The sequence below is a fragment of the Serinus canaria genome, chromosome 2 (assembly GCF_022539315.1).
Source record: "Serinus canaria isolate serCan28SL12 chromosome 2, serCan2020, whole genome shotgun sequence".
In the NCBI taxonomy this organism is placed as follows: domain Eukaryota; kingdom Metazoa; phylum Chordata; class Aves; order Passeriformes; family Fringillidae; genus Serinus; species Serinus canaria.
In genome coordinates, this window is record NC_066315.1 from 10,873,589 (window position 1) to 10,901,483 (window position 27,895).

At 42.7% G+C, this 27,895-nt stretch overlaps 1 protein-coding gene across 1 annotated transcript in view; it reads right to left on the minus strand.

Moving 5' to 3' along the window:
* Positions 1-552: 552 nt before the first annotated feature.
* The window catches only part of ADARB2 (adenosine deaminase RNA specific B2 (inactive)), a 307,043-nt gene continuing 279,700 nt past the window's right edge, over positions 553-27,895 (minus strand). Inside the window, exons 7-10 of the mRNA XM_050970900.1 lie at positions 18,149-18,317; positions 7,511-7,692; positions 2,377-2,555; positions 553-729 (exon numbers count right to left, since the gene is read on the minus strand). Coding sequence (XP_050826857.1) covers positions 553-729; positions 2,377-2,555; positions 7,511-7,692; positions 18,149-18,317 — 707 coding nt within the window. The remainder of the gene's footprint in view (positions 730-2,376; positions 2,556-7,510; positions 7,693-18,148; positions 18,318-27,895) is intronic.

The following is a 27,895-nucleotide window of genomic DNA, read 5'->3' on the forward strand; positions in this document are numbered from 1 at the left end:
AATGCTGCATTTCTTTGAAGTCCAAATTTTTTTTTCACAGATTTAGGCAGTTTACAGGATGATTTTTGCATAGAGGTTAGGAACCTTTTTTGTGGATGATCATGGATGCTCTGAGACCTGCTGTCATGCTGTGTGCCTGGGGTACTTCCATCTCTGCTCACTATTTTCCATTATTCAGTGATGACTTTTGCACTAATTGTGTGAGGGAAAACAAAGGTCTACTTTGGATCAGACAGGTGGCCCACTAACACCTCAAATCAATAATAACCAACAGCAATAAACAACAAAAAGCAGAATCTTGGTGGGGGTGGCATTGTAATTTGGGCAGGTATATTCTTGGGAAGGGATCATGAAAAAGCAGTTTTCTAAAGTTGAGTTCAGTGCATCAGACACATTTCTACTTATGTATTTCCAATACAGGATTAAAAGCAAATATTCCCATGGAGGTTGCTATTAAATCTCAAACTGCTTCAGTTCTCTCCGCTCATTCGTCCTGCCTCGCCTTCTCTCCAGTTGGTTTGATCCAGTCGTGTAGAAAAGGTGTGGAGTGATTCACACAGTTAGTAGGAACTGATCTTGCTCTGGGGGTTTCTTCACCCAGGTGCCCAGGCCAGCTTTCTGAAATGCTTTAAACAGCTGCTGCTTAACAGACTGGTACGTCTGAGCCACCAGCTTTGCCTCGCTGTACACTGATGGCATCTCTCCATGGCTTGGTACTCGTGTGCTCAGCTGCAGAACAAAAATCAGGGAAGGGAAAAAAAATTAGTAAACCCAACCTATGAGCCAAAAGAAACAGGAGGCTTCAGTAGCTGTATAATCTTCCTGTCTACATTTCATAAGCAATCGCTGTGCTTTGTGTGTTTGCTTTTGGTTTAGCAACCAAAAAGCCAGGGAAGCAATAAATGCTGGTGACACAGTTTTGGGCCATTGTGAGCAGGAAAGGGGTGAACAGCTCTGCCTTGGAGTGGCATAGGCAGAAGCAAATGTTGGTCTTGGTGTGTTCTACAAAGGCAGAATGCTACTTCTCAATTAACATGATTTTTATGGACAAAACTCAAAGAAATCCTTTCTGGAGGTCTTTAAAGCACGTACTCCTTTAAAGAAAGTTTAGCCTTGGAAGTGGAGCAGCTCAGTGCTTCCAAGTAATGCCCAGACACAGAAAAAGAAGGGTTGTCTTCCACACTCTCCCATTTCCCCTCTGTAGTCTTTTATTGCTGGAAATGCTCTGAAACCTGTCCAGAACAGGGCAGAAATCAGGCATCAGGGTTTGTGCTGGTGTGGGAAAACTGAGCGCTCTGTTGGAACACTGGAGCTACCCACAGCAATATCACACGTGCAGTGCCCCTGGAAGGACATGCAGGAGGGAGCACCCTTTGCTCTGCAGAAAGACTAAACAAATTCCTCTGACCTGCCCAAGACTCTACTGTGTCAAACCTGTAGGGAAAGGCACCCTCAAGGCAAGCCTGATGAGCAAACAGCTCTTGTCCTTGTCTCTACACAGGAGAGATGCTGAGAGGCAGATTAAAGGAGAAGGTGAACATGCAGACTGCAATGAGCTGCTCCTGTCTGTGTGCCAGCACTCTATGGGGCTATACTGTCTGGAGAGGTACTGGCCCAGTCAGCAAGGGAGGGTGACATTGCCAGCCCGGGTGTCAGTGGGCCACAAGCTGGCCTGGCGGCAGTGGCTTCTGTCTGGCTGCCTCTTTGTTCCCTTTGTTCCCCAGAGGTAGAGTGATGACTTTACCAAATCCTTGCTTTGTCAAGGGCAAAGTGCCCGCTCAGGCACAAGTTCCTCTCTCCTGCACACTGCAACCTCATTCCTGGTGTGTGCCAGAAGCAATCCAGCTCTCCCAGCCATAGCTCCAGCCATGGCCCCAGTTTTGTTCCTGTGAGGGCCCCTCTGTTCTGGGGGTGGCAAGAGTGCTTCTTGCCTCTCTTCCTGCCTGCTGTGCAGGAAATGGGCTGGGACCTGTGTCACCACACTGTGATGACCAAGCCCTGGGCACAGAGACCAGATAGTCTCTTCTGCTCCCCACAAGGCTCAGGGGAGGACACCGCTAGGACAGACCATGGCACTGCCTGCAATGCAATGAGTGCCACCTTCCCCTGTGGTGTCCTGCAGAGCAGAACAATCCCTTTGGGCTTGTGCTCAAACCTGCCCACCCTGCAGGCTCCTTTTCCTTCCCTATTGACTTTATTGGTGGAATTGTCTCCAACTTCCCTCCCCACCATCACTCTGTCTTGTTTGTTTCCACTCGTTTCCCAGCAGGAAAGAGGTTTTGGCACTTAATAAAACAATCCTTTTCTTGCCTTCATCTCTCACTGTCCCTGTGCTGCAGGACAGCTAGTGACCAGGCTCTCAGTGCCCAGACCCACCTTGCCATGCAGCTTGGCCCAGCGAGTGAAGAACATGTGCTTGCAGAGGCGCGAGGGGCCCCCGCAGCTGCGCTTGCCCGTGGTGGCGTTGATCACCTCCAGCTCCGCGCTCCCCGTGACCCAGTTCACGCTGAACCCCGGAGACTTTCCGGGCTGCCGAGCGCCCGCGTGGCTCACCCCTGGAGGAGAGGGACACCAGTAAGCTCCAGGGCTCAAGAGAGGGAGTGCTCAGAGTGCTGAAGAGAGGCTCCAGTGCTCACTCGGAGGCTGCTCCTGGGTTGTGGTGGCACAGGAGACGCCCCCAGTGAACCGCTGGCATGGTGCACTGCACGTGCTCTTGTCACCATTGCTTAAATGTTACCAGACCAAGTGCCATGGAGACACATAACTTTTGCAATTCCTATAGATTTTTCCCACCTAGCCTAAGGAATGCCCTTGGATTGGAGTGTGAGCTGGTGACAGCAGTGTGATGGTTGCTGAGTGAAATCTTTCCCAAAGGCTCCAAAGGGATAACAGGTTTTTACAAGGAACTGGGCAGTACAGTGCTTTGGTCATGAGTTCTTTCAGGTGAGCTTCCCACAGTCCTGCGTATTTATCTGCTATTAATCCTGGGGCCTTCGCTGTGAGGGGGTGTATAGACACCAGGAGATAAGAAAATGCAAAACAATACACTTCATCATCACAGAGAAAGAGATTACTATATTCAAGTTAAAAATGACCTTGTAAACATCACAGACCTGCACAGACCACTCTCGGTCCCCACCTTGTGTCTGCCTGCCAGATTCCAACCCTGTACTGGAGCAACAATTCCTTCAACAGCTAGTTAGTGTCCTAATGGTGATATTTGGGACATCTTTAAGGGGAATGCATCATATGTAATTTTAGACAGCTGCATTAATTGTGTTTACAGTCACCTGGGATGACTGCATGACCTTAGAGTCATTCACATGGCCAATTTTGGACATCTGAGCCCAATACTGAGCCAATGCCTTCATGGGTGAGATCTCCTTGGCTCTAAATGCAGACCAGGGCTACAAGGTCAGGGATGGGTGTGTACATGAGCTATTTTTAATCAGGTAAATTTTTGTCTCTTTTTAACTATTTAGTCCAGCTCAGCCTTTCCATGACTCCTGTTGCCTTTTCATTTCTTGTAGCTGAAATCAGGGAAGGATTAGTCTTTGCAAGAAAATAAGAGGAATAAAGAAAGTGGTTGGCTTATTTTCCAGCACAGTACAAATGCAAACAAGCTCTGCCTTGCCCTGCTCATTAATGCTTTTGCAGTGAAGAATCAACTGTGGGAGCTTCCAAGGCTGGAAAACTCAGAGTGACCTGAAGCACTTTGAATATTTTTGAAAACATGGACCTTGGATAATGTGTCTGGATCCAGTAGTTGTGTCCCTCTCTGCTAATTTGCTGTGTGGGCCACTAGCCTGCAGAGCTGGACCACAAAAGCCACTGTGGTGAGCAGCAGGTGGGGACTGTGCTGGTGGGCAGGAGCTGCCTGGCACAGCCACCCCAGCAGAGGCCAGTGCCAGGACTGGGTCTGTGTTTCCAAATGGCAGCTCCTGCTTGCAGCAGCTCCAGCAACAGCCCATGGTTTGCACTGCTTTCATTGCTGCTGGGTGGAGGGCAGCAGAGAGAGGTCCTTTGCATTTTCTGCTGAGAAATTTTCATCTTTTGCTGAGAGTGAGAAGTACTGATATGGGCTGTTCAGAGAGAAGGAGATTAAAGAAAAGAGATCAAAGCCCCTCCTTTCCAAAGTGCCCTTCTTGGCCAGGATCTCATTTTCAAAACAGATGCATGCCACGAGCACCTGCTGGTGTGAGGCAGAATGGGAGGAGATGGGAGCTGATGGGAATGCTGCACCCACCACTGAATGTGTTGAGCTTGGAAAGCTCCTGAAAGACACCTTGGAAGAAGTAGAGGGCTGTGCAGTGTCTGTCTGGGATGGGATGCTGCCTCTGCAGGCAGCTGCTGCATCCTGCCAGGAGCCTCTCAGCATCATGAGAAGCGATGCCACTGAGGGACATGCCCCTTCTCTCCCCTGTCCCCTCTGCCCTGGGAGGGAGCTTCTAGAGCCAAATGAGAAAGAAAGATGGCCTTTGAAAGGAAAAAAATTGTATGGCAAACTCACTTTGTATTGGTGACAAAGCTGGAACTGCAGAAATCATCTCAGTCACTGGGACTGAACTTGCTACCGTGTGTAGAAGAGAATTACAGCTAAGTCATAACCTCACCCAGGATTTGTAAACACATTCATGTTGTATTAATACCTCTTTCAATTTTTTTCCCCCAGAGATAAGAGATCAGTCTGCATCTAAAACTCCAGTTCACCTAGGCAACAGGATTTAAACTGAGAGCTTGAAAATCAGATAGCTCTGCAGGGCTGCTCGAGTGTCCCTATGCAGAACAAGATGCAAACAGATCAAAATCAGCTGTTTGACACTATGCACCACTCTCTGTCAAGATAGCACCCAAAAGCTTAGAGGATTTGAGAGCCAAAAAGCATGATAGCAAACACCCTGCCATGCAAAGTTGCCACAGGACACTAAATAAATGAAAATGTTGTGAAATCCCTGACTAGAGGAAGAGATGGAAAGGCTGCTCAGAGAGGAGAGCAGGTTGTGGGTGCCCATCAGATGGGGGCTGGGAGAGCAGCCCAGGCTGGTCCCAGTGCCTGGAAACCCCTCTGGGCTCCTTTGGCTTTCATGTTTTCTCTTCCCAGCTATCATATGTAAGTAGATGAATTCTATTTACTATTCTACTCTATTTACTTAGGTAAATAAAAGATATTTTCACATCCTTTTCTGAATGCAAAAGAAGAAGTTTTAAAGAAAAAACCATGAGAATCATAACAGACAAATATAGAGCATTGATATATTCTCTGATTGTTGATATTTTTATAATTTAAAAACAATTTCTTCTATATTTTTCTTTTGACAAATAACTGTTTTGATTTATTTAGATAGTAACACTCAAATAATCTAGGTTACTTTCTCTCCTCTATGTAAAACATCCTTAAAACTCCATAACAAAGAGCACAACAGAAGACAGTCAGATTTGAAAGAACAGTCTTTGCACAAATAATAGGAATTTGAGTACTGTGGGATGTGAACTGAAATCTGTCCTCTTTCTCCTCTCTCTCCCAGCAAAACCTCATAACCCATCAGGACACCCTTTAAAACAGCCTCACTCTTAAAAGGACAAGATATAAAATAGGCATTTCTTCTAAAAATTACACCCAAGAGTAATCTCAGAGGAAGAGTGTAGTTCCATCTGGCTGGGACTGGCAGAAAACTGATCAGAAAACCTCACTGATTATTTTTCAGTGGAGCCAAGGAGTTAATCTCAGTATACCTCATCACAAACCATGACTCTCCTGTCCATTGGAATGCTTGTACTGCTATGATCAAGTGGCAAAATAACTGACACCCTTATAATTTAAGGACTCCTGCAGTCCTGGGCTGGTCTGATGTCCAAGACAAGTGTGGGAGGTGGAGTTGCCTTGCTGAGACTGTGTAGGTCTGGTCTCTCTCTAATGCATTTGGAGAAGCTTTTTCTTGGTGCCCATCTCCTTAGTCACTGGATATGCTGCTGGCAGTGTTTACCAGGAAAAAGAATTGTGGCATAAGCCTCAGCAATGTAAGTTTTAATCAGCATTGCCTCCCTGGGATTTGTGGGGGAAGAGAAGATTACAAATAATGGTGTTAGAGACAAAAACAATGCAGAGAGAGAGAGAGAGAGAGAGAGAGAGAGAGAGAGAGAGATTCCTCCCACTGCTGCTCCTGGGCTGAAGAAAACCCACAAACACAACCAAAGAGTGAACAAATTTCTTATTCCCTTGAGATCTCTGGTAATGGCTCTTGGACATACATACACACACACTCTGGCCAGGTATGACCCAGTGCTTTTACTCTGCAAGGCCAACCCAGCAAAGCAAGAGCTTTTCTGTGGTGAAAACTCTTAAACCATCCCTTTTTGTGTTTTCAATCCTTCAACAGTTGAAGTGGGTTTCCATGTACATCCTGCAGACACAGTGAAATTGTGTGTGCCTTTGATTTTAATCTATGGGTGCACTCACAGTGTGTTAGGGCTGGCACAGGATGGGATCTGCTATCCCAGTGGGAGATGCAGTGGCTTTGGCAGATGGGGCTGGGCTGTCAAAACAACAGCCAGATCTGGGAAATGGGGAGATATCTCCTGGCCAGCTGTGAGTTCTTTCCTCCCTAGCACAATGTCATGTGGGAAGGAAGAGGAGGCTGAGCCATGCCCATGTGGACCAGGGCAGGAGGAACAGGTGGGGACATAAACTGGAGGGAGAGTGTGGATCACAGCTTCCTACTCACTTGATTGCAGTCTTTGTGCAGCTGCACTGAAGAGTTAAAAAATGGAGATAAGCTGTTCAGAAAAGGATAAGCCTTTTGACCTGTCCACCTCATAACACATGCATGCACATTACACTCACCAGATGTACTAAACCACACAGAACCTGAGAATTTCCCCAGTGGCTAAACTATCACTTCTGACTTGTTAAAAAATTTGTTCAGCCAAAAAAACTTTGTCACAAGGAAATATTGAGAAAAAAGCCCTTGAAATAGATAAACCAGAACCCTCCTTATGAGGAACTTAGAGGACTTTGAAAGGTAATGGGGTACTCCACTAAAATGTCCTGACCTCCCAGCTCTGTGACACTGACATCATATTGATGTCTCAGGGAGTCCTCCCAAAGAACAATTATCAAAGATTAACATAAGGATCTAATCCGGTGCAGAACTGGTGTCTCTTAGCATTCACATGCCTCATGAGGACCTGAAGACAGTTAAACCTAAAATTTACTGAAATCTTTCTTCTGGTTTTAGAAATGTTATAGTCATATTTTTTTTTCCACTCTGAGTGTTCAATGTACAGGGGTTGTTTTCCTAGTCTTGTATCCATTAATGATCCTTTTTTGTGGCTGCTGCTAATGAAAGAGAATTCAAACACATTGGTTTCTTCATTCTACAAATTCATATTCTTCAGGAAAAAAAAAAAAAAGGGTGTGAGTTAATGCAAACAAAAGGCATTCCTGTTGGTCAGCAGCATGACTAGAGATGGGAGGGGGGAGTATTTGTCTTGCAGGCAGGTGTTTGCTCACCACTGAGAAGCAGCTGGTTGCGCCGGTAGGAAGCTGGCAGCTGACCAATGTCCTCTATCCTGTGGCTCATCACCCGGGACAGGTGGCCAGTGTGGTACAGGCTCCCCACAACGATGCTGTGCAAGTACAGGGGTTCAATGAAGGAGCTGAGCAGAGCGCCTTGGAGCCCAAGGATGTTCCACCTGAAAAAAAATTTCAGGAGCAATAAGATACATGGATGGAGGAATGGCCATGCTGGAGCTACCCTGGGAAATGCAAATGCCAGCACATGGGTTAGAGGGATGAGGGATGAAACTATTCCTGTCTCTGCCCTATGATACAGAAGGCACTGTTGGGTTATTATATACCCATGGGCTGATTGCCCCTCCAGGACTATTTGAGATTACTGTGGTGCTATGCACTTAAGGGACGTGTTTCCATCTTGTATTGCTGCAAACAGAAGCTTCTTATCAAAAGGTTTTCTTTCTAAAAGCACTTTGTGTTTGACTGCTGTTCATTTAGCATGTCTCTAGCAGAATTTTATTTTTTTCCTGCATCTATAGTGTTTCACTTGCAATGGTAGAGTTAGAATGAGAGCTTTTGTTATTCTACCCTCATTTGCTACTTAAGTACCATCTGCATGCCATACAGCCAAGCTAACACATGACTTAGGTGGCCAAAATTCCCCCAAAATCTTTGAATGTCTCATAGACTGACATTTCTTTGTACAAATGACCATGAAGATATGAAGACATCCATGAGAATTAAATCCTGGTCCTGAAAAGGAAAAAGAAGAGAAGACTTGAGCTATTAGGAAATTTGTTTGTAACTGATAGCTCGACCTTCTCTGAAGTGCTCAGAGTGAGGGATACCCTCACCTTGTTGCTGCCTTAAAGGTGCAGCAGAGTGATGGTGGGAGCCTTGGGACCTTCCACCTGTTGATGACTGAGACCTCTGTGCTACTGCTGGTGGAGTGGTTGCCAGAATTGTTCTGCATTTTAATAGGTTATGAATTTTTACATCAAGCTAGGCATAAATATGACAGCCTGCTTGCCTCTAAATTCTTCAGGGGACAGCTAATTGGTTAATGAGTGGAAAAATTAAGAAGGGGAAAGAAGTCATGATGCAGTTATCTTCTTGGCAAACCTATTTAGCTCAGCTCATCTAAGAAGTTGTTTCCCACCACACAAACCCTAACAGGCTCTCTTACACTTGGATAATATTTTTCTGTAAGTTGAACACTGTCAGTGTGTCTGAGTAGTTTTGAGTTCAGGAGTTCAAACTGAAAATGCTTAGAAAATGGAGTTTGGAGAGTATATTTTGGCTCATTAAAACCCAAACCACCGGCAATATTTGGAACTCGGGAGCTGCCGAAGGAAAGGCTATGAGGTGTCTGCTATAAAAGGCATCATCCAGTGGCTGCCATGCTAAATAATGTGTTTAAAGCAGAATTTCCATCAGCAGCAAGCATTATGGTGCTAATTTCTTACATCATTGTTCTTTTCATTAATTAACATTTCTCAACCGTTAGTGCAATTATTGCAGTGCCTCTGTACTGTATGTCTCTTTTCATGATTAATAAGGAGTCATTATATTTCCCTTTCCTGAAGCAGTCAATTAACATGGAATACTTTCCATTAATTACTGAATGTTTAAAACCAGCATGCTGTACCTGGAGAGCAATCTGCTCTAGGAACCTGTGACACCAATTGCTTTTAAAAGTTCTCTTTAAATTTTATTCCAAAAACACAAGCAATTTAGCTGGCTGTATTAATTTGCCTCCGAAGCAGGGCTGTGAATGAGAAACATCTTTTAATCTCATGCAAGAAAAGGCAGCCATCTGGCTGCTGAGGGTTTCAGAGTCAGACTCTCCCTGTCTCCCTCTGTAAATGCAGGCCATTAAAGTAATATGTTCATCTACATAAAACTCAAATGAAATATAAAAGGTAATATTTATATACAAACAATTTAGTCCCACGATTTAAACAGTCATTGGTTTTATGAAACATTTACTTTAGTCGATCAGATTTGCATAACTTCATTTGGGAAAAAAAAAGTGTGGTCATTTCTGCAAATCACATCACTTTTAAAGGAAAGAACTAGCTGCCTCTTTGAATAAATAACTTATCATGATGCAAAATTAATAATGCAAGCTTAAGAAACAGAGCTGAATTCAGCTAACAGTATTATGCCTTCAACCAGCATCTAAGGTAAGCAGAAAATTTACACAGATATCTTTGTCCAGATGGAAACTTGTAAGATATCAATGCTGTTTTCAGCATTTAAAATTTCCTTAAAAAAGCCTTACATATTTGATTGAAGGAGGGAAGAAAAGCAGCTAAACTGAAAACAACATATGCTCAACAATATTGGGATTTCAGCAATATGCACATCACAAGAAATCATCTGAGTTTTATTTACCAAAATAAGGGATTGTGCTCAGGTCATAAATTACAAGGTAATTTAAATTCATCACAAGGGATCTGCCTTTTCTTTAGAGATATTTCTCTACCTAAATCTGGACATATTAATGTAAAAAGGGATTTGAATTTCAATGGAATTACACTATTGGAAATCACAATATAAGCATAATCATGTCACCCACTATGTACTGAAAGCCTTCCATAAGGATGAATTAATCCTTGTAGTAGTCCAGTAAGGTAAAGTCCCATTTTTGCACCCTGGGGAATCAGGGCAGAAAGGGAATAAGATCTGCTGAAGTCTGTAAGAGTTTTTGGCTTCTGGATGCAATAGCTGTCCCTTGAGAGAACCCTGTTTTCCCACTCCAAAAGAAGGCACATGAAGGTATAGGGGTGATGAAGCTTCTGTGTCAGCCATGGTGGGCTTTGACCTCAGGGGATAAGTTTGACTTCAAGACAAATTGGACAGAGCAACAAGATTAAAAAAAAAACAAGGGAGAAGAAACTTATCAGAGAATACCAGCACCAGAGCAAGTCCTGCCTGATGTGTAGAATGTGGCGAGAAAAGAGATTGTCCCAGAACCAGACAGCATCCTAAGGTAGCAAGAACTGAGAAATCAGGGAAGGCACCAAGAAGGCAATATTTGGTGGGGACCATTGCTGGGTATTTTTGAGCTGGTGTCCCCAGGTGGTGTGAAAAGGGATGAGGGTGATGGCACTGCCACCTGCACAGTGGCTACTTCCTGACTGAGCACTGGTTAAGCAGCATCTCGTCAGAGAAATGGGAAGAAGCAAAGAAGGAGCTTTGCTTTCCAATCTTGCCCAGGTTTGTCAGAGTGTTTAGGCAGTTGTTTCTCTCTGGAACTCAGTCCCAATCGTGTGTGTAAGTCCCACTAACTCAGCACAAGTCCTAGGAAGAGAGGGGTTCTGAACTCTCCAAAATAAGACCCTTGCTCTGCTGCTGTTCTTCAGAGCACAGGAAAAACACTTTAACGTTGGGGAAATTTTTCAGTTCTTCATGGTGATGCTGCTCAGGACAAAAAGGCCTGCCTTGGAGGGCTGCCAGTGCAGTACTGTGCAGAAACATTAGATTTTACTGACAAATATTTGGGGAAAGGTCTTTTATCCTGTGTATTATTCATCCCTTGACCAACACACATGGCTAATGCACTGACTTGATCCTTTGATATATGAACATCTATAGAACTATTTGTAGGTAGATGGTAGGGAAAGGTCCATCTGAGCAACAGTGAAACTATCAATAAGGGTGTTAATTTTGAAGGAGCTATTTCTCTGCAGCCTAATTTAGGTCCATGAAAGTAGCTGTGTTCCCATCTGTAACAAAGAGCTCTCTTCAAATGTGGCTTTTCAACATAAAATTATTATTCAAAGCAATGCAGTGTTACATTTTGGCTTCTCAATATATCAAAGTGACTTTTCTTGCTATGAGGAAATATGCTGGATCATTCTGAATTTTCCTAATTGTGCAAGATTTTAAGGGCTATTTTCAAGGACATGCATCTCTCTAATAACTAATATGCTATGTGCTCTGTAATAACCCTTCCAACAAAGTGAAAATCAACCTACTGCTCCCTTAGCCACAGATCTTATTTAAAAATCCCCAAATCTTCAGCAGGCAGGATAAACAAAACAGAATGTCTCCCCTTTTCACTCAAATATGGGAGCTTTTGTAGCTTTAAATGGAAGAAAAGTATACCCTTCCTTTTGTTCAAACAGCAGATATTACTGCACTGTTTACAAAGACAAAATCCTGCGTCCAGTTCTCAATATAGATAATCCTTAAACAAATATATTTTTGCCTGTTTGTCAATCACAGAAATGCCAGTGACAAGCTGGGAGGCATCTCAGAGCAGGCAGCCTTTCTTTAATGAAATGCTGTGCTCCCCCAGTCCTGGACAAGCAGAGGGCAGGGCGTGACCCCCCTGCAGAGCCCCCCCAGTTCTCAGGCTCCCGACAGCTCAGGACACAGCAAGGTGTGCAGGGAAACCTGTCCCCACATCATCACCACACCACAGCCTCCATGTGCTGGGGCATCAGCTCAGCACACGAGCTGCCTATGGCCCCTCCCTTGGAAAAAGAGAAAAAGGGATGATGAAAACACTGAGGAAGGGGTTTGGATGCAAACCCACTGGGGTGCAGAGGGCTGCAGCTTTGCTCAGGTCAGTACAAGGCTCCCTGCCCGTTGCTGAGATGTGAAGTGACAGCTGGAGCCCCTCTGCTGGTGTTTCTAGCAGAGATTTGGACGTGGTTAGACCTGAAGGCCAACACTTGAACCCCTTGGTAACTGGGATGTGGAGAAATTCACCTGATGCTTCAGAACATCTCAGGGAACTGTGTCCACATGCCATGGATGCTCAGAGACTGAAGTGTCTCCTCAGGACCTTTGGAAACCTTGCCCCTTGAAAAGCATTGCTGAGGAATTTCAAATCTCATTTTGATAAGGCTTTTTGTAAAAGACTTTGTTTTTTTATGAAGACCTTTAAGTCTTATCCACTTGGTGTGTTGTTAACCTCCTGTACCACAGTTTCTATTACCAATATTTCCAGCTATGCTTCACACAACATAAATTGTTATTCAGGGTGGCATGTGCTCAGAAGGACACCTGTGGTGTTCCTATTTATATGACCATTTAGCTATTATTGGTTTGGAAACTGGAACTAGTGCATTAGTTTTTGATCTGTATTTTAACAGTGGGTGGTTTATATATGTTTTCTGGAACGTAGCTTGTGGTGAAAGGTTGAAATTGAACTCTCAGTCACACAGAAAGGGGTTAAGAGAGAGAAGTACAAACTGTGTGCACAAATCATCTCTAATTGAAGATCTAGCTGTGTTAATTGATTTTCATTTGCATTAATATGTAGCCTTTGAAGTAGCTTTTCTTAAGAGTTACCTTGTCAGGCTCAGCCTTCTGTTAACAATGGCCCTGGTCGACAGGCTAACACTAAAATAGATCTAAGAATGCCAATCTCTAACACTGACTTTTAGTCCTGCATTTTTATATGCTACATTTAAATACAGCTTAATGTGCTCAACTCATCCTCTAAAATGCTTCTTCAGACTCCCACTGATAAATCCTGAAAAAGTGCCTTAAGGCTACACTACCTGGCAGTACTCTGATCATATTCTCAATAAAGATTTCTTCCTATTCTCTAGCTTGTGTGGCCCAAATAATCCACAAATCTTAGCCATAGGACATGGGTAGACTGCTCAAGATGTAATGCAAAGTTTGGAGGTCCTTTGTTTCTGTTTGTGTTGTTTGTTAGGTGAGGTAATTTAGATACTCAAGGTCTTTTTTTACTTCTGGACTGAATGTCACTTTTTTGGTGAAGTTTGAGGAAGTAGATGACCATTAACCTGGTGGCAAGAAAATACACAGTCTTTTAGAGGTGACCTTTTGAGAAGTGGTAGTAAGAAAACAATTTAAAGGCCAGAGCTTACAAAACAAACACTGAATTCTGGCTTTTATGTGCTGTTTAAAGACAGTGTTTATGAGGATTGCTCCCTGCAAATCCTGCACAATGCAAAGTACATTCCTCAGCCTGGATCCTGCAAGGGGACTCTGAAAGAGGACAAGTGCCACTGCTCATCCATTTATGAATAAGTTTATACAATCTTTGTGTGTTTAGAGGCAAATTTGCTGCACAGAAGGCTGGCATCTCTCCAAAATAACTACAATAGCTCAACATCTAGTGAGCCACAATGTGCTCTGCCCTGGGCAGAGTGTGAGGTGTCCAGTCCCCTGGCCAAGGACTGTCAAGGAAGAGGGTTTGGGGAAGAGAAGTGCAATGCAGAACTCTCTCCTGGGACACCCAGATAGGAAGTAATTTTTGGAATGAACCCTTGTGTTAAATGCTTGCACCAAGAACCTAAAACGACTTGCACACATCAAGGTGAGGTGGTGACCCAGGATCTGGGAATGCCTGCTCAATCCATGGGTCTGCTGAGCTCTGGGGAGCAGTGGTGCTCTCCTCCCTGTGCTCCCAGCTCCTCTGCCATGCTCTGCCAAACCACTGGCAATGGCAAGCACCAAACCTCTCTGTGCAGCTACACAGGGCAGAGCACCCTGCTACTTCAGAAGGGTTGGCACTGGGGGAAGTGATTTCTCTAGTTTTCTGCATGGAAGAAGAAGGAACCCAGGTGCTGGTGATGAGATAAATAAATTTGATGAGTTCAGAGCATGGAACAGGAAACTTTACACAGAAGGGAGGTGTGTACTGCTAAATCTGAGTTACGGTGAGCCTAGAGGATGAGCCATGGTGGAAGAGACTGGCCTGAAGCTCAGACAGTGTTTCCATGACTCAGAGGACAAAGTGTGTCAAAGGGAAGGTAGCTTCTCTCTGTGACAGACTCTGAATTTCCCTTATAAGTCTGTCCAGAGGGGTGATGGACTAAAGAGAAGTGCATAAATCATTGATATTTTGCCCAGACTTTCATATTTCTTCTGCTGTAGGAATAAGAAGTAGAGACATTTGGAAATGCTGATTTTATATATGCAGCCATGTGGACTGCTACCTGCAAATCTGGCACAGACATACACACTGTGTGCTGTGGGAAGCCAGCAGGGAGGAGATGCTCAGTGCTGGGCTGGCTTTGTGCACCTGGAGACCATGTCACTGAGGGGACACAGAGAGCCAGTGTCCCTGAGGCCCTGGGGCACCAAGGGGGTGCTGCAAATGCCACCCCTGCAGCTGGCACATATCAGTCCTGACCATTTCTGAGGGTCAGACACAGAATGTAGTGCTGAGCCTCCCTAGGGTTTGGTTACTGTGTTTAGAGCCTCAAAGGAGAGCTGAGCTCTCAGGATATCCCTGTTTCTTTTCCCCCTAAATGTGTATATTTTTGTGTGTGTTTGTGCATGCCTGTGTGTGTACATGTGTGCATATAACAATTTTCCTTCAAACATTTGTCTGCTCCCAAACAGCGACTGCAGAGACTTCCATTAGCAGCAGCATTAACCTTGCACTGACCTTGTAATAAGCAAGGTATGAGCTACCCTGCATCCAGCCTTAGTGTGAGACAGGGAGATGAAAAGAGGTTTAATTTGGCCCATTGTATGAATTTTGCTGTCACAAAAAGCTGAAATTCTCTCAGGGCTGTAATGTCTCTGTCGACATAAGGTTTTAATATAGGTTATGATTAGCATCAAGAAAACATTAAATGACATAATTTTTTTCCCAAAACAGATGATTATTTTTGAAATTATTTTTCCCATGTTAGTGCTGCTTTTTTGCAAATATATAAAATGTACATTACAGATGAGGATAAAGGTCAAAAGGTGTTAATGTGATTAATAAACTGTGGGCTAAAAAATGTGTTTTAATCCTAAATTCTGTGGCAAGGAGAGCCTGAAGTCACTCCAGCTGCACTGTGAGGCTCACAGGAGTCATGTGTGTAAAAGCTGACACTCTCTTAGGGTGGTTTATTTGGGGACTCACAGACCCCAAACTTTAAATTTACACATATAAATGCATAGGTTTTAAAGCCAGGAGGAACAACCAAGATCTAGGGTGACCTTCTTTATAACCAAGTTGCAGAATTTCACCTCATAGTTCCCTGCCTGAGCCAAATAAAATGACTATTCAGACCATAGAGCTTGTGCTTTAATTCAGTGAGGGAACGGGTATGATACCTGGTGTTTATCCTGAGATCTCAACAAAGCCACAGAGCCCAAATAATGCATACCAAGCATCAAATTCTCTCAAACTTGTGGTGATAGTAATAAAAATGGCTAAATGTCTTTGAATAACAAATAAATCTGATTAAACCACTCTCTGCTTATAGCTTTCCTGTGAGCAAGAAAGAACATAAATCGTTAGATATGTGATTTATAGAATATTATTCGCTTTTCTCAGTAACTCTGTGCATTCTTGGGTCTTTCATATTCTGATAGCAATGCCCTTTGCAAATAATGCAAAATGATGTATATTTTAGCAGCTACTGGCTAGATTCTCAAGAGGAAACATTCTCTAATAGCACAATGCTCCTTAGGGGCTTTTACAAGCAATAAAATCCAAAGCATACAGGCAAGATTTTTTTGTCAAATCTTACTTATACAAACATGAATTTCAGCTTCAGAGATCTCTTTTCTTCTCACTGCAAGACAAGCTCAGATAATGTGGAACCAGATTCCTGCATCCTGCAGCCATTTAAAGAGTTAGCTGCCTATGTGTAGGGCAAATATGTGCAGTTTGAAATGATCTATGGGCACCACCCACTGATCTCTCCAGGGGGGCAGGAGTGGGAAAGGCTCTCATGGAGAAATCTCCTTTTCCACTGAACTCCTTTCCTGGCTCAGCTCTTTATGACCAGAGGAGAAGAAGGCAGAACACATTGCTACAAGGGCTGAAACAAAGGACAGGTGAAGAAACCTTTGATTTCTCCCCCTGACACATAAGGATATTAATGATTAAAATTATTGTAGATGTAATTTAATTTGGTAAACTGAAATTTGCGATAAAGCATAATGCAGATTTTCTCAGCCTCTTTTTTAACTGCAACATATGGTGTTGAAACAGGGAATAATGATTGCTGTTTTTTTTTTTTAAACCAAAAAAAATCCCAAGCTCATGTGAATTACATTGAAAAGAAATAATAAAAATAAAATAATAAAAAGTACAGTTTTTCTTACAATATTGAAATAATACTGTCAATAATGAGAGCTGCAAAATGTTTTTTATCTTGGAAAATCTTTGTGGCAGATTCTTCTTTTCTTCAAAGACTTCAGTGCTGTTTAGATGTGTGCCATCAATGAAAGGATTCACTCAAAGTGTTTAGCAGATGTGCTTGGAGAAAACCCAGCTCCTGAGACTGAACATTACTGTCAACATCCCCATCAACAGGAAATGTAATAGAATGTGCAAAGCTGATATTTAATTCACTGGCTAATGACATTAAAAACCACAGAGAGTGCAATATTTCTATTCTTGAACTTAAAATTGTTTAGTGTTTTGAGTCCATATGAGTCTGAATTTGGAAAACCCAACAGCATCTACACATAGTGGAGGAGATCCACTGAACACAGTTTGGGTTTTCTGTTATCTCCTTATGAGTAAATGAAAATAGAAGAAGAATGAATGAAACAGAATGAAAGCAGGAGTTGCTCACCACAACTGCTCAGAACAGGTGTGGTGATTACTCTTAGCAGAGGGTGGATTTTGTGGGTCTGGTAGTATTTCCATTTTCTGGTTCACTTCTATGTTTTTTGTGACAAAATGGCAGGCTTTGCTAATTAGACTAAGTTAGCTTTGGTAGACCATCCAGTTAAAGCTAAGAGCATTTTGATTAAACAAAATTTCTAGGATTTTTTTGGAAAGATTCTATCTATGTTGGCTTTAATAATTGGGCCAAATTTTTGACTGATGTAATTTAACTGAGTTCTTAGGCATGATATTCCAGCAGAGAATTTGATCATAGCATTTAGGTTTTTATAGCTATCATGTGATTTATTTTATATGTAGAACTGCATCTATATATAATGTACATTATATATATATATATATATATATATATATATATATATAAATTATGAAGAGAAATATACATACATGTATAGATATCTACTAATAATGCAATAACTCTGCAACCAAGCACACGCATTTTGATTTTGGATTGTGTTAGCCATCACTTGCTATTAGTTAACACCCTAAACTGAATGGTGAATGTGTTTACATTTTATTTGTCACCAGGGAATAATTATGAAATATTTATTACATGGAAATGATTCTACATGAATATATGTTGTATTTACAGGGCATAGCAGAAACCCACAGAGGAGACTGTGACATGAGAGCTCTTCAATGACATTCAAAATAGTAGAAATATTCCTGGTGGCTTTTGGGGCACTTCATTCAATTTGGTGCAGACGAGCTAAGTTTATCTGTAAGATAGTTGGCTTGCAAGTTTTGGGGTAAATGACCCAAGAACAGCGAAGTGGATGTATTTTATTTGCACTGTGAAATTCTATTGGCAAAAAAACCTGCAAAGGCAGTTTATTTTTTTGTCACACTGTAATAAGCATCTAACGACCCACAGAGAATTTGGGAGAACATCCTGTTTACATTCCCTCCTATTTAAATGTTCTGCTTTTGCATACAAAGGAGGTCTTTGTTCCTGCAGGGCTGGTCAGCACCCGCTGGCTGCTTCCCACTGGTCACCATAATCCTCTGTGGCACCCAGCTTCCACATGCAAAGACTTTTTCCCTGTGTGCCCACCCTGTACCTGGCGATTTTGTCAGTGCAGGACATGGTGATGAGCTGCTCTCCCAGCAGGACGCCGTCCCACGTCTGCGCCGCGTTGTGGCACCGCACGGGAATGGTCCCTTCGCCAGACTCGATCTTCGTCCGCAGGTGCCCGCGGTATTTCCTCACTATGTGCTTGCTGCTGCTCACTGGGCAAAATAAACACAAGGATGGCAGTAATTGAGTGTTTTCTGAAAGGACCTGAGAGGCTGTGTTGATGCCATAGCTTGCATTTACAGAACCACCTTTGAAGGTCCTCTAAATTGGATGCAAGTTTAGACAAGATAACCCAAGAAAGCAGCGCAGTGCAGAAAGGAAGGAGATCATGCTTCTAGCATGGTTTTCTTTTTGCATCCACCAAAGCTTACAAAAAGCACACTCTGAGCTCATGTTCCCCTTCTACTTCCCTTATATATTCAAAAAAGAAGAGAGGTGCTCTGTCTTTTTAAGAACCTGTACAATTTCTCATTTTAGAATTGAGTTGTGATGGATGAATATTTGAAAAAGCTTGGTTCAATGAGTGCATCAAAGACTCAGCTGTATGATGCAGAGACCAGTCCAATACTTTACTGTGATATTCAGTGACATTTCCTGAATAATTTCAGAAGTGAGGTTTTGGTTTGTTATCATAACATTTCAATGAAAAATTCTGAAAAGCTAAAAGTTTATACTCTGGATCAAAGGCAAATCAAAACTTGCTAGTTGTTCATTGCTGGCTGAAATTCTCCCTACAGTCTTCCTGAAATGAGGTACTTTCCTGCCTTGTGTCATACCAAGATCTTTTATCACTTCTGTAATATTACATATTTGAGTGCAAGGCAGCAGCCCCTGGGGTGGCACAGGGCCAAGAAACTAAAGCACTTGTCCTGGACCATGATGAACTGAGTCCTGCAGATATGCACTCAATACAGAAGATAATGACATTTCTAAAGAACTTCACCTTCATTATTATGAAAAAAGAAAAACTGAAGTTCATTATCAAAATCACTCTTACACTCTTTATACTGCTACTTTATCCCTGGGTATTTTGGCTGTAAAAGGACAAGAAGGAGCAGCAAGGAAATCCTCAGGGTCTGCTCACTGCCTCACCCTTGGAGGGTTTCACTGGGGGTCACCTTCTCCCTGAAGCAGAACCTTCCACAGTTTCCCTCTAGCACCAAGGAAAAAAATGGATGGCAGTACATGATGGCCTCTGCATTCAAGGAAAAAGGAGTGCTGCATTTACAGACATAAAGCTTTTGCCCATATTGCCAACTGTCCTGCATTTTTTCCATGCCAGCTCCTCATCTGGACCAGAAGGCTTCTGCTTGTGAAGGTGATGCTCCTCAGTGCTCAGTGGGCTGTGGGGCTGAGTGCTTCTGTCACTGAGTGACACCAGTGTGCCAGAGGCTGTGGGGCTGGTGGCACCTCTGGCTGTGAGTAGCTGGCTCTGTGCACAGTCCCCAGTGCTGGTGGAAGCAATGGATTGATGGCTGCTGCCAGTGGGTGGTTTGCAAATAGGGAGAGGAATAATAAATTGCTTCAGCCTATTGGGATTAGCAGAGGCAGCAAACACATAGAGCAGCAAAGTCAGCTGTGACCTGCCAGCACATGGGTGGCAGGACCCTCAGCAATCATTGCCTCTTCTCTTCATTCCTGTTTCTTTAGAATTTAAAATGGGTGCATGTGTGTCAGCAGCAGGCTGGGACAGGTATCAAATGGATTGCTTGGCCATGACCAAAACCAGTTTCCACCCAAACTCAATCTCCACCATTTACAAAATATTGTTACAAATACTGTTACAGTAATGCTGCTACAGCATCTGAGTTTGAGGAAGAGTGGTTGTTGCACTGCCATCCCCATCAGCAGCCACCTCATCCCAGCAGCAGGGGATGTGGAGGGTCCTTGTGTCTCACAAATTAAGACACTGCAGTAACCACCTGACTTGGACTATTGTGGCTTTTCAAACTTGAGTTGTGGGAGAAACTGGGAACAGCCAATAGAGAAATAAGAAAATATATTAATAAGAAAAAAAATGTGGAAGTTCCAGAAATGTCTCAGATCTCTCTGTTCTCAAATTTTCTGGTTGTGCCAACACTGTCAGGAAAGCATTTCCATGACCATGTGTGCTGATCCCTTGCACATCCCTCTTCTCTGGGATGCTAAGTGCAGTGTCATTCAGAGGATGCTCTTTGGACTGTATTAGCCATCTGGGAACTGGCCCATGTTTTTCCTAGGACTCTGTGAGGAAACAATTTTTAAAAACATGAAACAGTGGTGAGCAGCATTTTTTATAATTAAACCATTAGACCAGAGTCGTGGGAAAGGTACCATGACATTTGGACAACAAAAGTAGAAAGTGATCACTCCTACTTAGCAAACAGATCTAGCTGTACAACAGTGAGAAATGTCTACTAAAACCACTTTGCCTTTGTCTGCACATGCTGAGAACTGATGGCACAGCAGAGCAAGATCTCTGCCAAGGAAGCAGTGAAGAGTGACTCAAGAGGCTATTGCTGTTTCAGCTGGTGGAAAGAGTAACTTTAAGCAAAACAGTTCTCTTCTCCTAAGCTTTCCCACTAGTACAATGAAGATAATGATGCTTCCTTCTTATGCAAATTCATTTAAAGGTACTGCTTAATGACTATTTATGAAAAACAGATGCTATCCTTCCAGGAAAGATCTATCACAGGAGTCCACCTGCTGGAAATCCCTCAAGATAAAATGATTTTTTTACTATTTCCTTCTCCAACTTTTAAGAAAAATATTTTCTCTTGTTACACTTATTTCCCATCTCTGTGGATTCTCCTCCCTTTCTCAGCTCCTGCTCTGAGCCTCCTCTGTAGGTGCCTTGATCTCCTAGATTACTCTCTTATTCAAGCAATTCACTGTGTTGATGCACCCACATTTCCCATACATGCAAAGACACATGTAACTGCCAGGGAATTTTAGTGACTGCAGGATAAGATGAGCAGCCCATCATTTATGTGGCTTTGATTTCAGTACATAAATGTTACCTCAGTGAGGGGCAAAGCCTCCCACAATATGCTGACAGAGATAAGGAGAGAGCTCAGGGGAAAGAAGAGCAGCAGGATTGCAAGCAACTGTTGAGCAGCTGAGGAATTTAAAACATAGGCCAAAAATTTTTGGGAAGAGGGATATGAAAGACTTCTGTGAGTTTGGGGGGGCTGTTTATTTAATTTGTCATTTGTCTATCTGATCTTCCCAGGACTGCAGGAAGTACAAAGGCCAAAGCACTCTACAGCTAGTTGTTCTCACAACATCTCAACCCTGGACTGCAAGTGCCAGAAACTGAACAAGAAAGTTTCTAAGAAGCACTTGAGGTGTGCAAGTGCACTGATAGTCTCAGTTTCTGAACTCATATTGGCTCAGCCATGTGTCCAGCTTTGCTCCCTGTCCCTGCGCCCTGCCCAGGCTGCAGCCGAGCAGCCGGCGCTGGCTGATAGGATTCAGGATTTGTGGCCAGGGTACACTCACCCCAGGACACACTCCCACAGCTCTGATAAGGGGTTTTAGCTGCTCAACTGCTATTAAATTCAATGAATAGGGTGTGACTCAAACCTCGAGCTGTGCTGCCCGTCTCAGGCTGCTCACATTGCTGGGGTGGTTGGGGCACATGCTCCAAAGGTTCAGCTGTGGCATTTATATAAAATACTAGTAACCCAAAGCTCTGAATGCTTTCAGATTGCCAATGATTAAATAAATCAAAATCTGTGACTGGAACACACTGAGTTCTTTTTTAGCATGTCATTAAGCAGCACAGGAAGATATAACCAAAGGAAAAGATGAGGATCTGTGACTTTTGCACTGAAGCTGCAGACAGACTCCAGCACTAAGCTGCTTGTTAGCAGTAAAATACATGGTCCACTTGCTGGCACAGCCTGCTATGGATCATTTTAATGCAGTCACAGAAATACATTTATTCATGCATCTTAAAGTCACCAACTCCAGCCTACTGCTGTTCTGCTGTTAAGTATGATCAAAACATCAGTAACTATAAGCATTTCTGATCTTTGCTGTGCTGATTCTCCAACTGCTTAATCTCAGCTAATTGCAGGGGAGAAGGCGTCTGTGGATGCCACTTCAACCAGAACAAAATGTCAATTCAAACCAGAATTGGAAAGGACAAATTAAAAAATCATTTGGAGTGGATTTATGATGTGTGCTACACTCAGATGTGGAAATTACTCCTGAGAGTTCCTAAGATAAAAAGGTGCTGGATTAATTATTGGATTAGAAATGTACACAGACAGGTGCCTTCTATTTAAAATGAGTAAAACCCTCTGATTTTAAGCCTCACCCCTCATTTCCATATTTGCTCCAGGACCATCTCTAGCTCATATGGTAATGAAAAAAGCCACTCCATATTTATTATTTAGTTAAAGAGTGAAGAGGAAATGGACGGTGATTAAACAGAATCACACGAGTAAGGATCTGTCTGGAATTTTGCATGACTGCCTCAGAGGTTCATTTTCTGTTTCCCTGCTTCAGTGGAGGCTGTTCTCTCTTCAGAAAAGAAGAAATAGAAGAGCCTATCTTGCATTTTTTTCAGTGCTGGACTCTCCCTTCCTCAGCATGGTTTATAAAGCTTCCTTAGAGCAGTGGGAGACAAAGGGGTGGAAAGAAGAGTGTTAACATTTGACTGCCTTTGTATTTTGATGGTTATTAGAGATGCACTTTCTTCAACCAGTTCCTGACTAAATGTACAACATGACTATTTCTGGAAGTGTTGAAGTGAGAATCACAGCACAGTGAACACTCTGGCTGTGTCTGCTCTGCTGGGCAGATAAATCCCTGCTGCACTGGGCTTTAGTCACCTGCACAGAGCCAGGCTGAAATGCCATGGGCCAGCTTTGGAAAACAAGAAACTTTAAGACTATTCTGAAATAAGTCTGAATTTGTGAAAAGAATGGTCTACAGAGCTGCAGTGACTTCAGGGATGTGTCCTTCCCAGAAGGGAACACAAGACCCTATCTTTTACAGGTTAAACAGGATAAAAGCATATTGAGATGGATCTAAAAGTCAATATATGACTTTTAAATATAGCCCATGAGGGATATTGCATCTGAAGGCAGTCCTAGGAGAGATTTGCTTGCTCCCAGAGCCATGTGGCACCCAGCATGTTGTAGCAGATTTCAGTTCAGATCCATGGTTTGGACAGTATCATTAAGCCCTATATACAAATAAAAGTATGAATGTGTAATTTATATGGTAATATTACAAACCTGAGGCATTTGTAGTTTTTGGAACTGAAATTAACATTGGAGATTGAACTTCTTTACCTTTTCCCTTCTCCCTGCCTCTTTCTTAGCTGAAATACTGTCTTTAGACAGTAGTCCCTAATCTGACAGACTCCATGACCTGATAAATGATGCTCCCTTTTGCATATTATTCTTTCTTCTTTTCACTAACCTTCAAATAACAATTTTCACTCTTTCTGCAATTTTCACTCTTTCTACTTCTTCCACAATTTTTAATCTGCCAATTATTTCTAGTGATATACTGACAAGGTGTGATAGCAAAGTCATTTTGCCCATCCACAGATTATCAATATGTGGCATTTAATCCAGAAGAAGCAGTGAAAAGAAAACTTGAAGTTTGAATCCAGAAGAACAGAAAGGAGATGACTGCATGATTTTTCTTTATCTGCTTTAAGCAGCTATTAATTAAGTGATTATTTTTTGATTGAATTGTAATATTAGAGACAGTAACTGTAGGAAGGGTGTAAGAATGGTATTCCAGCATATTAAAGTTTATCAGTGAATGTTTTGATGAAAACTTTTCATTTTGGTTCATTAAAATGCCTCCATATATGGTTACTGAGGGGAAAAAATTCATCTGTTCAGATAATATAGCACTTTTACAATGAGTTTTTATTATTTTTGTAGGTTAACATGAAATTTATTGAAAGCTCATCCTAGGGAGAGGTGCCAAAATACCTTCATTGAACCTATGCTAGAGCAGTGTATGACATTTTAACACATGAAATCCATTTTACCATCAGACTAACTTCTAAGTAAGCCTGGACTCTCAGCAGGCTTTAATACCCTGAGAGGAAAAAAATCTGAGAGAAATACCTCAAAGCCTACAAACAAGTTTTCTCTAATGTCTGTCTTCTAGGAAAGCCTGGGATCAAAATGTGAGTAACCAGTCAAAATTCACTTTAAAACAATTTGCTGGCAGCAAAGTCATGCACAGCTTCCTCTGAGAGTTATAAATGACTGTTCCAGGCAAGGAGGAATGAGCAGTACTGGGTCAGGTGTCAGGGAAATTCCTTGTGCCACCTACAAACCCAGGCTGTGGACTCCAGCCTGCTCTGGAGTAGGAAAGCATTAGGATGTTGAAGCAAAAAGTACAAGATTTATCAGAGGGATTGAGATTCTGTGCATGTGGCAATCAAGGAAAATACAACTCACAAACTTCAAGATTATTATTTTTAATTACTAATTGCTCCTCTTGTCTAAAATCAGACATGTCCTGCTGTGGCTTTGAAAGTGCAGCTGCTCCCACAGAGCAAAGTCTAGAGACCTGGCAAAGGGCTGAGAACTCTCTGAGGAGAGAGGAGAGAGAGATCTGAGAACTCTCTGAGGAGGACTTCTGCCTCTGAAGCCTCCATCAGGCTTGCCACCAGGCAGAGAGTGCCACAGAGAGGGTCTCCAGCAAGGCACAGCCCAGCTCTGACAGTGGGCAGAGGTGCTGCTTGTGCCCAGGTCAGCAGCTGACCAAAGCCAGTGGAAAGAGATCAGGAGAAGCAGCCATTGCCCATGTTCTCAGCTGTGCATCATTGTATCTTTCACTTTTTTTTTTGTTAATGGGAAATGTTTTCTCTTAAAGCTAGGCTTTATCTTTTAAATATACTTTACGTGAAAAATATATCAACAAAGCTGGAATTGCCTATTTGGTGACAATTCTCTCTCCTGCCATGTTTTAATCAAGAAATTTACACAAACATAATGTGTTATTCATCATAACCCTCTTTCTTTTACCAACAAAACATGCTGTTATTCATATGGCTTCGGGATTCTATTGCAGTTTGGAAAATGAAATCTTCAAGGATGATTTAAGGAAAATGTTGTGGGAGAAGTCAGCAAAATATGAAAACAAAAAATGAACTCCATGAGATGGAAACAAGAGCAATCTGTCAATACTGGCAACAGATTTTCAACCACACTGTGGCTGGCATATTTCTAGAGAGGCTGTATTTCCTGATGCACCACTAGATATATTCTAATTCAGCTTCTGGAGCTCTGGAGTCCTGTCTGGAGCCTGGTCTTTGGGTGAAGAAATTAAATCTTGATCACCAGAAAATTGTTCCTGTCAGCCTTAAAAATCTGTGGATTGAAGTTGTTAAATTACTCTGAATAATTTTACAGCAGTGCATAGAACATACAATATTTTCCATTTTAGTATTCTGCTCTCAGCACTAACTACCCTTTCTCAGAGCTGTGATTGCTGGATCCCTCTTATTCCTATTTAACAGGCATAGAAATAGAAATTCCCAGAGTGAGGTGAGTTGTCCCAGTCTGGCTGGAGAAGGCAGTTTTGCAGGATCATGGTAAGAATTTAATTGTTTGCTACTCACACAGATGTCTTCAGATTTCTTTCCTGACTCTAAGAAACTCCCAGAAGTCTGAGGACTTCCAGAAGTCCCACAAAAATCTTAACTGGACCTGGAGCTGCCTGATAAGCTTTCTAAAACTCAGCTTATGAGTTTTACCTGTAATTCCCACTCAGTGGAAGGGCAAATTGGACCAAATTAGACCAATTTGGTGGATGTAGTTTTCACCCACAGAGATTTTTTCCCCAACTATGGTTTGATATTTTCCACCCAAAAAATCTGTGCCTTACTTAGGTGCATGTCTGTAGTAGGCTGTGGGATGTTGGGGTGGAATGGGGGATGTCCAGAAGCATGTGGTCTCTTTTCCCTGCTGCAGAGGGCTTTGGAGACACCTCCATTCCTTGGGCTGGACAAATCTGGGGACAAGGAGCTTTTCTTGGTGGAATTTTCTACTGCTGTTCTGAAAACTTCTCAGGCATGGTCTTTTGCTGATTAATGTAGCCTTTTTATCACATCTGAACATTGCATCCAAATGCAGTGTTTTACAAAGCAGCAAAACCCATAACAAAGCAGAATCAATAAATACAGTGCAATGCCCTTTGGCAATTCAAGCATTCTGTTAAAATTAGAATCTGATTATAGCTGGAAACCTGTTTTCCTGACTCTTAACAAACACATTTTGCTTTACATGAAAGCTTTTCAAAGCTGTGGCCAATGCTGGCTCTGAGCAATCCATAGTTTTCAGCATATTCTTTCTCTTTTCCTGGATAGACACACACTGCACTGACACATACTTCTAAAAATCTTATTTTCTACTTTAAACTCCCCCTGAAACAACAAAACTCAAACAAGCAAAAGCAGCCAAGAATATCACAAGGAGAAGGAACTGGGGCATTTTCAATGCATTGTCAAAGGCAAAGAGTTTTCTCATGATGTGTCAGTTCTGACAAAGTTTTAAAACAGAGAGGTAAAAAAGGGAGCTGTCTAGCTCAGCTGAGAGGGAATTCACTGATCCAGGAGTTGAGAGACACAGATTCAAGTTTTTATTTGATTCTAAGTGGCCTTGAATGAAAAAGCCTACCCTGAACTGGGCATGGGAGGAAATGAAATCGGGTTTTCCTACCTCTTGTTACTGATGACCAGGAGATATGAAAAATATAAGATGTGATCCCAGTTTCACACAATTATTTCCTTTAAGTTTTGCCTGAAAGGTTTTGGGTTTTTTTCCAGCCAGTCAGTTCTTTGAGACCTAAAATCTGTCCATGAAGTGAAGCTGTTATTCACCAGTCAGCTTTAGCAAAACTCCACTAAGAATCTAACTACCCAGCCTGGTGGAGATTAATAATGGAATATAAAGGAACAACAAACTTGTACAGGTTGATTAATTGTACTGAAAGCTTCAGGACTCCAATGCAGTGAAATGAGAGCCTCTTTTCAAGGTGCATCCTGGGCTCCAGCATGAAAATACCAACAATAAAACCATGAGTGCTTTCACAGCTCTCCTAAGCCTGGACATCACTGGTTTCTCTGGCAGGTTTGAGGGCTAGAACTGACCTTTGGGATTGGCAAAATGTTTAGGATGACAGGTCATGTAAGGCATCAGACCTCTCCTTTGGGTTACCAAAAGTGATGGGATTTCCAGAATCCACGTGAACCATGCAGACCCTCTGGCACTGCTGCTCTGTCTGAGCAATGGGACCATCTGAGCATCAAGATGCAGCAGCTGCTGCAGCTTTTTTCTCAGAAGGGCTCAGGGTTGACAGCAAAGGGCTTGGGCCAGTCACTGTCTCCATTCTGGTACTCCTGACAGGAGTCTTTCCCCTCTTTTTCATTCTTTTCCTCCCCTTCAGCCTTGGATGAGCAGAGAGTGAGTAGGAGAGGCTGGGGGAGGAAAAGCTTCTTGCAGCACTGGAGAAGGCTCCAGCCAGTGCCTGCAGGTCCTGTGCAGGTGCTGAGCATTGGAAGAAGCAAAGGGGCTTCACTCATCCTGAGAGTTTCCCCAGCCCTCACAGGCTTTATGTTGCTGTCTCTTGCCCACTTCCCCCTCACAGCTGAACATCACAAACCCACTCTCCCTCAAACATTCCCATCCTGTCCCACTGATTCCTCTCAGCCACACTTTCTTCTCCTGAAATCCCTTTGCCCACCTTCCCCAGAAAAAGAAAGCTC